Genomic DNA, 15411 nt, shown 5'->3' on the forward strand with positions numbered 1-15411 from the left:
GTAATAGCAACTGCAAGAGTATTTTAACCAAATTTAATGAACAAGGTTTAGAGAGAAAGGGCTAATTGCCTGAGAATAGGTGTGAGAAAGGATGGGATAAGCAGGCTTACCTTAAGAAATGTAGGCATCCCACTTCATTCACTACAGAACACAGAAGAAAACACAAACAAAATAAACACTGGATATTTCGAGGCCACTGGCCCCTTTCTCAACATGGAGAGTCACATTTTAGTCTTTCACTGGTAAGGAAGCAGTGTGTTATATGAAAGTACTTAAGATAAGTGATGACGACTCAGAACTAGTATGTGAAACTGTTCTTTTCGAAATAAAACTGAAAAAGGAAATAGTCCAGGTCATGGGAGTCTACAGGCCTCCAAGGGACAATTTGGAACAAGCGCTAGATATCCTAGCAATCCAGCTGGAATATGCTCTCCGCACAAAGAAGAAAACTGTCATCATGGGGGACATAAATGTAAACAACCTTGGTTAACGTGCAAACAACACAGATAACATCCAAGTTGAAGATCTTCTATCCTCTTTTGACATTGTTAGACTAAATCTGCCGCCTACTAGAATTACACATGAAACTAAAACCTCAATAGACTGGATCTGGACAAACATAGACCCAAAACATATCCAGACATCCATTATCCTGTCTGGACTCTCAGACCACACTGCCCAAATTGCCACTCTCCAACTACCATCAGAAAAAATCACAAAGTCAATTAAGGAGAAAGGAAGAACTCTCAACAAAAACACCATAAATCTATTTAAAACCAGGCTCCATGAACAATCCTGGGATTGTGTCTACCACATAGAAGATGTCGATGAATCTTATAACAACTTTCACAGGGCTATCCAAGGAATACTAAATGAGACCTGTCCAGTAAAAATGACATGGAGAAAACAACACAATCAAAAAAACTGCTGTGATGCTGAATGCTCTAGACTAAAAAATCTATATATAAATGCCCTGGAAAAAGAAAAATGCACAGGTCTACCTGAAGATAAAGCAGAAACCGCAGCAAGAAAAAGGGATTATGACCTAAGACTAAAGACTTTGAGGAAAACTCAAACATCCGACTATATAAGCAATGCCGACAACAAGTCCAAGGCACTCTGGCAGGTTATAAATAATGAGAGAAAATCAAGTACCAGTATAGCAAATGAGTGGGAACTCCTAGTAGATGGGGAGACATTACAGGACCCAATCAAAATAGCAAACCACCTCAACAGTTTTTTTGCTACAGCCGCGGAAAGGACACTTCAGGCAAACAACACCAACACACACACCAGAACCCCCGAAATTCCTCCTTTAACAGCTAACAAACTAACTTTTCAGCTTGCAACACGTAACGAAGTACTAAAAGCAATAGACTCACTTAAACCAAAAACTTCATCTGGCACTGATGAAATATCAGCCAAACTGGTCAAAACATGCAAAAATGAACTGATTAACCCACTAACAGCACTCATAAATAAGTCTCTCAAACAAGGGGTCTTCCCAACACAGCTGAAAACTGCCAAGGTATACCCTAAATATAAAAGTGGACCAAACACAGATGCTAAAAGTTACAGACCAATTTTACTTATACCGACCACATTTCTCTGAAATCTTTGAAAAAATCGTCCTTAACAGACTAATATCCCATCTAGACCAAAACCTGCTGCTCACCAGCCAGCAACATGGCTGCCTTAAAGGAAGATCCACTTCCACTGCGTTAATATAGCTCACCGAGCACATAATGAACAACTAGAAGACGGCTCCTCAGTCACAAGTCTGTTTCTGGACTTTAGCAAGGCCTTTGACTGCCTTAACCACAAGACACTTCTTAGAAAATTGGGAGCTCTGGGTATTGAGGGAAAGTCTAAACAATGGTTCCACAGCTATCTTAATGGCAGACAGCAACTAGTTGAGATACAGTATGTAGAAAAAAACACTCGCCATAAAATACATTCCAAAACTGACCCTATACGGAGAGGAGTACCACAGGGATCAGTTCTCGGACCAGTCCTGTTCCTCCTCCTCACAAATGACCTACCAGACCGGCTACAAGAATACTGCCAAACCACAATGTATGCAGATGACACTGTCATCACACTAACTGACAAATCAACGGAAACTTTAAACCGAAACATCAATATAACCTTCAACATGACTAAACTATATTGTACAGTAAACGAATTGGCTCTAAATGAAAAGAAAACCGTTCAGCTGAACTACTCTACTAAAAATAAAGACTTTAAACGTATTAATCCCTGGGATAGAAGCACAAAATAGTACCAAATATCTCGGCATTATCATGGATTCAAAACTGACATGGAAACAGCACATTGACCAACTCTGCAAGAAGCTACGCTCTGGCATTCATGTCATCAGGCAAATGAAGCAGGTTGGTGGTCTGGACACTGCAAAAACAGCCTACCATGCCCTGGTCGAGTCACACCTCAGGTATGGTCTGGTGGTCTGGGGAAGTACATCCAACAACTACCTAAAAAGAGTCCTTATCCAACAAAAAAGAGCTATAAGATGACTAGCAGGCCTTCAATATCAAGAAAACAGTCATGATGCATTTAAGGAACTAAAAATCCTCACACTGACATCACTTTACATCCGTGAGGCAATTCTCCATGCCATCTCCACAAATCAAACAAGAAACAGAGACATTCACCATCACAATACACGGAACGCCTCAAGCTTTGCAATACCACCTCACCATCTAAGTCTCTTTGGGGCCCTGTATTTCAACAACCTACCAGAACAACTTAGAAATGAACCAACTCACCGTTTCAAGAACCAATTAACAACATGGCTGCAAGAAAGGCCATTCTACTCAGAAAAAGAATTCCTTGACAACCAGCTTTAACAACATATTAAATCAACAAATTTTAATTATTATTCTGACGCATGTACTTTTCTCAACGAAGATGTAAATAAAGATCATTGTCTATTGTCTCAAAATATCCAGTGTTTATTTTGTTTGTGTCTAATTTAATGAACAAGATTGATATAACAAAATATGCCTGGAATAATTCAACCCAAAGCTATCAAACGGATAATATCTACTTAAGTATAAACATACTTCCATCCTCCAAACAAATTAAATGCTATGGCAAAAGGGTGCCTGAACAGATTATGTTGATATTGGAATTTAATAAAACAGTTGCTGACACATGAGGATTGGCACGGGACCTGGAGTTTTATAACCGATTTCTTGTTTATTTAAAGTAATTATGTTTGAGGCTGTAGAGTAGGCCTACCCAAAAGGATAAGACAACTGAACTGACCAGTTGTTTAATTCGGCAAGTGGGGATTTTAGGTGGAATAAATCACACCATTGTTGTCATGTGCAGTTAAGACAGACTAGCTCTGAGCTAAGCTCATAGGGTTATTACCTACGACTGTTTTTTAAAGTAGCCGTTTCAGTACAGTTCTTAGAATTGAAAAGTATCTCATAACAGCATTGTTTACTTTCATAACAGCATAGTTTTACTCATAACAACACGGGTAACGGACCAATGAGGTTCAAGGATTGAGAGAGGAGAAGCAAAATTGTAATGATTCAAAATTCAACTAATCAGCTGTTCAGGCCAATTTAATTGTTAATTGGTGCAATTAGTATTTGATACAATGTTTCGTTGCATCACTGTCAGTGGCAATTAGAGGTTATAAACAAAAACATAACCTCTCTTATAAGTTATGAGTAGTGATTTTAGTAATTAAAACACCGTCGGAGGTAAAGTAGTGTACGCAACTCGCGTAAATAGTGTTAACGACACTCGTAGAAGTTTTGAAGGCACTCGCCAAGGCTCGCACCTTAAATTTTCTACTCACGTCGTTAACACTATCTTTACGCAATTGTTGTGTAAACTACTATAACTTTGTGAGAATTATTGAATTTAACGGTACTCGACCTGACAGCCTATAAATCTGAATTATTTTGAATTTACTCCTGCTTTGCCTTCCTCCAAAATTTTATTAGCCTTAATAATTATATTTAGGCCCCATAATATATTAATAAACCCCAAATTGTTCAGACACTGAATTTGATTTGGAGTGATAAACTTTGTTGGCAAATGTTATAATACAATGCAATGATCAGAAATTAAATTTAAAACTCTAGTTACTTAATCTTGAGATTAACAGAATACGACAGATAATTTATTTGCTGATAAATGTCTAATATATTTACACAGAGTGGCCAATACAAAGCCAGCCTTTTGCAACACATTTTACATCAATGCAACATATATTAAATATTAATTAAACTCAGCAAAATGTCTCAACAATAGTGCATAACTATTGAACTAATAACTAATATAAATTAATGAAATTACTTACATTTTGGGTTGACCCCAATAAACTTATTTTTAATAATACTGTAGTCGGTGGCAAGTTTACACGTCCGTACTAAGTTTTGCCGACAAATTTTTTTTTTCGTCCGGATCAAGCAATTGTCACGTTCCCTTGGTCGGGTACTGCGGTTTTAAAATTAGACAAAATTGAATTTCAAATAATACAATCAATTATTTAGAACTTGTTTTGCGAGAATTGTACTTTCTAAAAGATACAGGCCTGCAAAGTTAAGGCTAGGATTATACTAGGACGCTGGCGTCCGAGAGGTCAGCGTCCGGGACGCTAGCGGGGCATTAAATCAAATGGGGGCGATTATACTATAGATGCTAGCGTCGGATGCTAAAAAAAGCCACCGAAAGCTCGAAGTTATTACCGTAGGTGGCATGGTAAGACCTAGGCCCGGGACCGATTTACTTTTTCATTTTGATGTCCCCAGAGGCCAAAAACACCATCCGTTCGTACAGATTTAAATATTAAATATATATATATGTCTGTAAACGCGATAACTGGAGTAACTTTTGTTCTATTTTGAAGAAATTTGGTTTTAAGGTGAAGGGTGGGATAAATTTGAATGAGTTCGCGAACCAGCATTAACATACCTTGGGAACGGGGTTTTATGTGCTAAAAAAAGGGGGTTTGTAATTTTTGACCCATAAAACTAAAAAAATCATAATTTCTCTCTAGACAATTTTAATGAGCTTAAAAACAAATAACTTAGTATATTTGAGTGTTTTTGTACTGTTATTAGTTATGGAGAAAATTAAAAAAAGAGTATATATTAAAAATTGCCATGTTATTCTTATAGAAAACTAGCTGACCCGGCGAACTTCGTATCGCCTAAGTTATAGGTTTCCCCTAAGACAGACCGATGGAAAGAAAGTACCGTTACGTTTAATTTTCACGATGATCTCGTTCGCATCGCTCAATCACGTCCTGGTTGAAGTTCGTTCGCTACGCTCACTCACCTTTGGGTTGGAGCTCGTTCGCTACGCTCACTCACCTTTAGGTTGGAGCTCGTTCGCTGCGCTCACTTGCCTTCAGGTTAGCTCGTTCGCTACGCTAACTCACCTCCAGGTTGAAGTTCGTTCGCTACGCTCACTCACCTTTGGGTTGGAGCTCGTTCGCTACGCTCACTCACCTTTAGGTTGGAGCTCGTTCGCTGCGCTCACTTGCCTTCAGGTTAGCTCGTTCGCTACGCTAACTCGCCTCCAGGTTGAAGTTCGTTCGCTACGCTCACTCACCTTTTGGTTGCAAATTAGCTGTTGTCATAAATGTAAAAGAAATAATAGTGCTGCACCCTGTTGGTAATCCTTGTAACTTTAATGCTATTGAACATCATAGAACAGAACCAACTTGTTTAATTGAAACAGCTGTTAAGATTCACTAATTCCATTTCTCATAAGGTTAACATGGGAAACTCCAGAGCCACTGGGGCGGAGCCCTTTTAAGAATTTCGAAACAGGAAATAGTTTACGTCCGATTCGCATACCTACAGAATTTACACACCAAATTTCATAACGATCGGTGAAGTCGTTCCGGAGGAGTTTGCAGACAAACACTGTGACACGAGAATTTTATATATTCGATTTTGTTAAGTGTTGGAATTTGCTTGTGTATGGATAGATTTTTATTAAACTTAACCAATTTGTTCTATACTAACCTAATAATACAGTATTTTACAAAAAAAAACACACTTTATTAGCCCCCTTAAAGCATCAAACCTTGGTACTCGTTAAACCTAATGTTATTTAAATAGATATAAACAAAAAGTGACTAAACATTGAAATAAAATGGCATTCCGAGAGGCTAGCATCCCAACACAAATCACGTCTTTTTTCGGCTCGAGGTGGGACGCTAGCCTCTTGGATGCCAGCATCCCGGACGCCAGCGTCCTAGTATAATCCTAGCCTAAGATTCTAATTTTGATAAGCGATCAAAACGCAACAAACTTTTAATAATTTGCTGATCCAACTGGTATGTGTTTATCTAACCAATCTCGACCACCAACTAGCTGACTTTATCCTGACCATCTTGTTGTCCCTTCCACTCAGATTTTTAACGGTCAAGGCTGTGATTGGCTGGTTTGAATTTGCTCATTGTTTGCAGGAAACTGGAGGTTTTTATTTGAATTTTAAATCGGTACACTTCATTTAATCAATGCCCTACAGTAATAGAAGTACAAAGACATATTAGTAGGGTTGATAAGTATACACGCTCCGATAACGACACATGTAGTTATGATTCACTATCTGCCAGTAACACCACCCATCCACAATAATTTTTTTAATTGGCCAAATTTGTGTGTAATGTTTGTGTGTCATTGTTTTTGGGTTTGTACTTACGTTTTTGACAACTTCACAACACCAACCTGGTGTTGCCTGATGAAAAACAAGATCACCTGACAGTACAACATGTATTTGAAATATTTTATTTGAAGTGATATCAACAAGTTTTGGGATGTTTCAGCATTTTGGCCAGAGTTGTCATGGTGACTGATGAAGTGATCAACTACAGAAGGTGGATCAAAGAGAAATACCCAGTGATCAAATCCAACAACCGTATAACTATGAGCATATCCAGTGGTAGCAGTGAGGGATCTGTTTCTTCTTTTGCTTCTAGTGACTCAGTGAGTGATTTCTAATCTCGAAACCCAAACTAGAACTTGAGTAATAAAACTTTGAAACTTATATGGGTCACACAACCTGGGTTTGTTCTTGGGGTTAAAAATCAAACATCAAAAGTGGGGATGGGCCGATTGAAGAATCACTGATACTCGATACCGATTCTGAAAAGTGAGATTAATTTAGATACTAAACTCAACTGACATTGAAGGTTGTAGAGTGGCACATCATAGTTTATTTGGAATACTCTGAAGTCAGCTAATATATATAGATTCCAAGTTCATTATCTCACATTCGTAATAGTTTTATAATCCAAAATAGCTTGCCTTTGCATTTCATGAGTGCCATTGCATTTCACAATGAATGACGTGTTGTGTTCAATTGACTGAGACTGACAACAGTGACAACTAGTATAACAGAACAACAGAACTCTAGTTGCCACCATGTTGTCAGATCGAGGGCAATGTTGCCAGATGGTACAAGCATTGAATATAAATATAATACACATAAAGTGTGTATAGTCATTGGTACCAGTATAACTCGCGTTTTCTAACTCGTGATGGGTTTATGTACATTTCATTAAGAGCTTAAGAGCTTGATAAGTATCGCCCACCTCATATTGGGCAGGTTCTAATTCAGGGCTTTATGGTGACTATTGGAGATGCCGTTTAGCGATGTATTTTATCGTTATATGTTGTTTCTCTCTGACTGAACTGAAACAGCTGTCGTGAGTTTGCAAAAGGGAAATTGATGGTTTAACCTATGTTTATGTTTTGGTTTGTTCTTTTGTTGTTTGTTTGCTGTGCGTGCGTCATGAGTTGTTCAAAATAGATTATGATCCCCATGAACTACATGACTTTAAAGTAATTTAAGTGATATTGATGATGACAATATTGAAGATGACTTTGAGAGTTTATAACTCAAGCAATATGGAACAGTCATCGTAGGCCTAGATGTACAAATTCGTATACAAACAAAAACAGTTAACATTTTAGGCCTACCTAAACCGGTGATTGTTGTCTCAATTTAATTTAATAAAATATGCTAAAATGCATGTCTTGAAGCCTATCTTATTTTCCTCATAGGCTAACCTAATCTATGTAACCTTAATCAATAGCAATGTAAGTTGTATTATTGTGTAAAGGTTAAATAAAAAAAATAACATGCTCCTTTATTTATAGAGATAGCGAGAAGCACACATAAGTTGTATGTGTTATTAAATTAATTTTTATCATATATCGGTATCGAGTGCGGAATTGAGAATCAAAACTTAAAATTTTAGAATCGGAATTGGTATTGGAATCGACCAATTCAGGAATCGGCCCATCATTAATCAAAATTTTAATTATAATATGATTTCTATGTTTTTTATCCTTACAGAAATTTAGCATGTTTTAAATTACTCTCAGGATTATCAAATTATTATAAATATAATTTATAAATAATATATATTAATAATATTATATTTATAAATATAATATAAATTATTCAGATCTATCTCAGGTTCAAATATAGAAAAGTTAGTTTATCTATATAGTTTGAGAGATATAAAATATTAAGCAAAATTAACTAGTTGGGTCTTGATTAATGAATAATACCCAATTATTTGGAGGAGGGAAAGGAAAAGGAGATGAATGAAGTGTATGTAAAAGATGTCACTAGTATATAGAAGACCGATGATAGAAGAGTTGCGGCCTTTGCATTTTGAAAAGATACACAGGTGTTTATATTTAAAAAAATGGTAGTGAAAGAAACAATGTTGGCATTTTAGTGTTCAAACTTGCCAATCAAATCTTGAAGCAAAATTGTCAAAATTATCAGTGGTGTTGACTCATTTGTAGTATACATCATGAAGTATTATTGATTTCGGCTGTTGAAATGGAAATTAAAGTTTAAACGTTTCTTGTGGTATTTCTTGTCTCCATTATTGATACTGTACTTGCATATCTCATATTCAAATCCAGTCTGCTACTTTTGCACACTACTGTATGTGGAATATTTCTTACTGGTCATCACCATTAATCAGGTTTCATATTGAATTCCCAAAGAGTCTACCTACCATTGTAGTTGTAAATTTTCTCGGAATGTAAACATTTCTAATACAATTTATACGCAAGTAACTTATTATTTCTTTTGCTAGAAGTTTAGTTGGAGCAACATTTTGAGTTGTATGCTTATTTTACAGGACTCAGAATGTGGTGATGCAAAACAGAAAATGGTCAACTACCAGGTGACCAACTCATGGAGACAACAACCTCGAAACACGTCTCCTCAATTGGGTAAGTAGGCCAAGCTTGCTAATCTCTTTCATATAATTGCAAATATCAAGTTGGTTCCACTAACATGGAATGTGCTAGCTGTCTCTGTTTTTTCTAATGTTAAGTAAACAAAATTCAACTTACTTTGACAGACACAAAACTCATAACAACAATCACAACTGATTTTGTTTTGCCCCTTTTAAAACAAACCATATTTTGGTATAGATAAGGAAATCGTAAATAGAAATGTGGCACTGTTAAATTATCTTGACTGAAAATTTTCCCTAACTGGGGCCGTTTCCAACAATTGGATTCAATTGTTTTTATACTCATTTACTCCTCTTTCAACTTTTGTAAAATACGTCACTTAAAGGGGAAATTAGGAACCCTGCTAAAACCATCGACATAACATTGGTCAAAAGTTGTAAGTTTGAATGAAGGAAATTACAATAATGGTACTGTGATATCATTGTTGTCACTAAATGCTCTACGTCACCCTGACATCTTACACTATATGGGAATCAGGAAGTTAATAAGAACTACGATTGACTGTAAAATTGCTAACGACCAAATGGACAGAGTTACTCAAGTTGGGAGCTGGCTATAACTGAGGTCTCAAGGTGACGGTTAGCATGGACTCATGGGTTGGGGGTATGGCTTGACCCGATCGACCAATAGCATTCATTCATTTATTCAAATATTCAACTGGTAGTGGAAATACAAACTGTTACAGTTCAACGTCTTGTGTTTGTTAATAATTTGTTGTCGTTGTTCTCAGAGTTTGTTAATAATTTATGTATTTAGTAATTTAGTTATCGGTCTATATTTTTAGAATTTGTCTTTCATTGATAAAAAGTAAAAATTTGTTTAGGTCACAACCGGAATCAACATCATCAACACCACCACCACCACAACCACCACCACCACAACTTCCCTCCGCAGCGGCGCAACCAAGTGCCACCGCCACCGCAGCCACCCACCACCCCGACCACTCCAGCCCATCAACCTTTGCCTCAGTCAAAGACCAACAATAACAGTAAACATTTTACGAATCAAAATGGGTTCCATCGGACATTTAGTAACAACCGTAAACGGACCCTTAGCAAACAGAGGCTCAAAAACGAAATCATCAGCCAACAACGGTAATCTTAGATTTTGTAGTGGTTTAGACGTTTTTATTTAAATCCACAAGTTTTACAGACATCCCTGCGTTTAGAAGATGCCAATGAATATATTTTTGGTGCCATAACGTATTAATTTAGTTACTTTACTTAATATAGGTAGTTTGTAGATCTGGTCACTCCTGATTTCTTACAGCATTTAACTGACCGTGTTCTTTTGATAATGGTGAATTTATTGTAGGTGGGAAACTAAAAACTTTGCAGCTATTGGTTATGCATTCCGTCTCTGAATCCCCGGGTAGTGAACATATCAGTCATAATATCTGGTTATACTTGTGTAAATGGTTTTATTAATCTGTTCCCAGTTGTTTGTATATTGATGTTATTATTTTTGGAAAATCTCACAAATATGAAACCATATTAGCGCCTTGCAGAAGTCAGTGCCTTTCGATTTGGTTGTCATACCACTATTATTGTGAAAGTGTGCTAATCTAAATAAGTTTGAAATCAGAAAGAAGTGTGTATTCCCCATACATTTTTATCCTTGTTAATTGAGAACAAAACTTTACTGTCTTTCAATTCTTGTTTTAAATTTGATTGCAATTTTAATGTGTCTGTTCTTTTCCCTTTTCCATCTGATATTTGAACCTGAATAACACGTTTGTCTGCATTGTTTAGGTATAGTTAAACCTTTTTATTGCAGGTACAACTACTTATGTACAATAAATAGCAATATGGCGATATATGGATAGTTATATTGTTGAAACAATAATCTATTTTAAACACTATATTTTTGCAAAGTAATTATTAAAATAACCATGTTGCTGTTATAATTTTGACCCAAAAACTAATAGTTTTTTTTTAAAGTTTTGAAACTTGACACCGTAGGGTACTTAAACTTGCAGTAGTTCTAAGCAAAAAAGTAGGGTAGACCTACATGAGATTTAATCTAGAAACAACGCCTCTTTTCTATGTGCACTTAAGTTTTGTTGATTCCAAGAGTAAAATATATTTTTTTTTATACAAAAACATGTTATGCTTTGTATTAATTCAAATTTATTTCAAGCTTAGGCCTATAACTTGACATATAGCCTAGTCAATAAAACCAACTTTTTAGAATCATGGAGGACACAAACCATTCTTTTCCGATAAAACCTTTGTGTATCAAAGAAAAGTTCTTTCCCACAGTACTATTTTATATATTTGATATTGCATCTTTTGAGTAATATGATAGGTTACCTTAAATTTTCAAATTTAAATATCTTGTTACATTTTCAAAAAGTATAATTTTATTAATAGGCCTACAAAAAAAGTTATGTGTTAAGTAAAAAATTAGAATCTTTGCATTGATATACTTTACTTTTACTAACACGTGACATGAACTGTGTCTGAAACATAAATTTTTCATCATGCCAAATTCACCATACACAAAAGTGGAGACAGACAAAAAAAAACAAAAAATAAGTTTTAAAGATGTGTTGATTAAACTTGGAATCTTTGTTAGCAAAGTTTTTTTTATAATGATAATGACTTGTACATATAGCTTAACTAACTACTTATAGTGTGTGAGATAAATAGTTTTATAATGAGAAGTTTATCATGATACTCTTTAAGAGCATACTTCTAGTTACAAACTACTGGAATTTAATTTTTAATACATTTCTTTGGGTAATAATGAACGGTATGTTTAAAGAAATTCTAAATATATAATTTGTTAAACATTTTACTAAATTATGTGTGAATTATTTTGTACAATTTTGAAAGTGGTAAAACAATAACAGGTAGTGAAAATGTTATGTAAGCTTAAGTAACTTCAGTTAAGCTCCCCACCAGAAATTTTATCAATATAGTTTTAAGGAATATTTTTTTTTCAAAATACAAAAAATGAAGACTTCTCTTCCATTCCAAAATATAAATTAATTATTGTATTGTTCTTAAATGATTTACTTATACTTTTGAGGCTTATCAATGTTTGTAATGTATTTTATGTCTACTAAATATCCAGTAAAATAATAGTTTTCTTGTTTATAACCTTTTAGTTAATTTAAAATAAAAGCAAAACAATCTGTATTGAGAAAAAACAATACCAATGTCTGTTTGAATTTATTCTATCTGAATCTAACCAGGTTGTTTTTATTACTAACCTATGTCTATATCATTCTTGTTGAAGACAACCCATTACTAAGATAGTCAATGATGTAGTTAACGTTAGTATGTTTGCTATTAGTTATATTTTAAGTACCAATAACTTTGTTAATGTTAAAGTAAGATATGTAATTAAGTCATAAGTGTACATTATTCTGCTTTAAATAATCCTCAGTATCTTAAAAGGAAAAAAAAAAACGTTAAAATAAACCTTCAAACTATTTTCAGTACTGTATCCACACTCTTTAAATAATGATGGGAATCAGTAGGATTTTATTTGAAATTTTATACAACAATTGCGTTTTAAATCCAGCTAGTCAAGATTAAACGGTATGCTATTTATAAATAATTAGTCTAGATTCAGGAATATTTTTGTTTGACTTAATTATCCTCTGATTAACTTTTAGAAAGATTATAGATTTAACTAATTTCAATATTGACAAATAGAAATTTCATGTTGAAAATACTCGCTGTAATGCTGAGTCGAATTAAATAAATCAACCAAAATTCCTAACCTTGTTTTATCGTAGAGTTTTGTGTAATACGATCTTGGTGTAACCACCATCTCACATTTTCATCTTTTCAATATAGTATTACCTTTTAAGTAGGCTATAAACTTCTCAAATATTTAATAAAACAAGTTAGTATACATTTTTCAAAATTAGAAGCCCCTATTAACGCTTTTTAATCAGGTGAAAATAGTTTATATATCTTTTAAGTTTACTCCTTGCTTAGGGGAATCAATTTTTAGTGTAAAATTTCTATTGGTAGCACTTAAAAACAAAAATCACATTGTGTGAAGAGATACTTTACTGGTGTATGGGATTTATAAACTAACTTCTAAGCTTAGTTCCTGGTTCATATGTTACCCCAGGCCGTACAGATTGTGATATACCCATACCATACCAAAGTTATTTAATTTTATAGTTAAGTAAGTGTTATGTGGTAAGAGAAAACATTAAATCCCTCGGCAGCAACTGATGAAATCATCAACAGTTACAGAAAATTTTCTTGCCTTTGACAAAAAATAAATAAATAAATAAAAATACAATTTTTGATAGTGCCATTTTCTATGGACTAATGAACACATCTAAATAGAAACCAATTGAAAAATTATGTGCAAAAAAATATATCTGGAATGGCAGCCTAAGATGGAAATGTTAACAGTACTTAAATTTTTCACACAAGTCACAATTATAACAACCCAAATGTTGTACTGTATCTCGGGAAGAGTAGCCTATAGGCCTATACATTAGTTGCAGCTTGCTTATGGATGCAATCTCTGTTAGTTATTTATGTCGGATGTTTGTAATATGTTTGGTTTAATAGTTAAGTTATTCTGATTTCAGATATTTTCCACACTTACCCTATCCAAGAGTTCCTCCGTTTATCTTGGCAGGACCTGTTACATTCAAGCCGATTCCTTCCAATAACCATTTTTTTAACGACTTCTTGGTCACTGCTTGGTGACTAACATAAATTTATTTGTTTCTTTTTATTCTACACTATCTCTTACACAATATTTTTATTCTTCACAATATTCACAAACATTAAATTGTGATATGAACTCATAGACTTTGGCAATAAACTTGCAATTTTCAACGCCAAGTGAAAATGTTCCAAAATAGATGTTAAAAATGTAACTAGTCATATTTTGAGAATTTATGTACAAATTATTGTATTGTAATTAGAATTTCTTGTGTACAAATTATTTTGTTATTTTCTTTGTTCCGGAGTAGGGAATAGTTTCATTTTTATACCTGCATTTTTGTTTTTTAAACTGGTTAAGTCAAAATTTTTACTATAAGTGTATTATGACTTTCAGACAAATGTATACTTATACATTCTCTTATATATTATACTGAAAATACAACATTTTTGTATCACTGGTCCATTGGTCTGTTTATCTGTATTTGTGGTATTGATGCTTATAGTAAATTCAGTATAAACAAAAGTTTAAAGACTTCAAAGTAAGTTTTTTGTTTGGTGTTGAAATAAATCTGACCGCATCTGAGTAGGCACACAAATCAATATTACTGTACTTAAAACCTTTTAAGTTGCATTTATTCAATTCATCTGGAAGAAAATAACTTGTAAATAAATGTAAATATGTGTTAAAGTTTGTAAATACTAATTTATTTTAATAATTCCTTTTAATTTGTTTTTGCTCATTTTCAACCGCAAAAGGAATTATGTAAAAATTCATGTTATTGGGGTATTTATGAAACTATTATTTAAATACCTTTTGATTTTGTCTCATCCTCATGGTATTGTACAATAATGGATTTTACTTTTATATATCTATGTAAAATACGGCTTTATTACTCTATTATTACAATGAATTTCACACGGTATTTCATATTGTCAATAATCTTAACTATTTTGTAAAATTGGTTTCTTCTTGTAAATAACTGTTATTTATAATATTAAAAAAAGGTAAAAAATGAAAAACTCAACAAAAAAATACAACAACCTTTGTAAATAAAGCTGATGTGCAGTTTATTGCTTACCTTTATGCGTATAGAATTTTGTGTTGAACTTGAAGCACAACAGAAGAAAAAATGAAAAAGGCAAACCCAATTAAGAATGCCGAAACCTTGTTGATCAGAAATGGTTGGATTGGATGGAAGATCACAAAAAATGCAATAACTTTTAAACCGTAATTTTTACAGCAATAGAGCTTGTGTAATTTTTTTTAGTTAAAAAAGAAAACATACAGACAATTTGAATCAAAATTGGCCAAGTCTTTTTTTGAAGATCCGATTTTCCACGAATTAATAGGTTTTTAAAAGGGATAATCACAAACGTTGCAATAACTTTTGAACTGTAATTTTTGCAGCAATAAGGGTTATACCATTTTGCTGGCCCTATAAAAAAGCTTAATTAAATTGTCACAGTATGTCTATTTC

General features: G+C 33.9%; 1 protein-coding gene across 1 annotated transcript in view; it reads left to right on the top strand.

The window, feature by feature from the left end:
* Nucleotides 1–14970, top strand: part of LOC129004743 (non-canonical poly(A) RNA polymerase protein Trf4-1-like) — a 44104-nt gene extending 29134 nt beyond the window's left edge. The window contains exons 7-10 of the mRNA XM_054433350.1: nucleotides 6824–6983; nucleotides 9164–9257; nucleotides 10108–10378; nucleotides 13852–14970. Of these exons, the coding sequence (XP_054289325.1) occupies nucleotides 6824–6983; nucleotides 9164–9257; nucleotides 10108–10378; nucleotides 13852–13972 (646 nt within the window). The 3' untranslated portion in view covers nucleotides 13973–14970. The remainder of the gene's footprint in view (nucleotides 1–6823; nucleotides 6984–9163; nucleotides 9258–10107; nucleotides 10379–13851) is intronic.
* Nucleotides 14971–15411: the final 441 nt, after the last annotated feature.

Source organism: Macrosteles quadrilineatus, unplaced genomic scaffold (genome assembly GCF_028750875.1).
Source record: "Macrosteles quadrilineatus isolate MER2022 unplaced genomic scaffold, UCM_ALF_1.0 Scaffold_11__1_contigs__length_5352618, whole genome shotgun sequence".
Classification (NCBI taxonomy): domain Eukaryota; kingdom Metazoa; phylum Arthropoda; class Insecta; order Hemiptera; family Cicadellidae; genus Macrosteles; species Macrosteles quadrilineatus.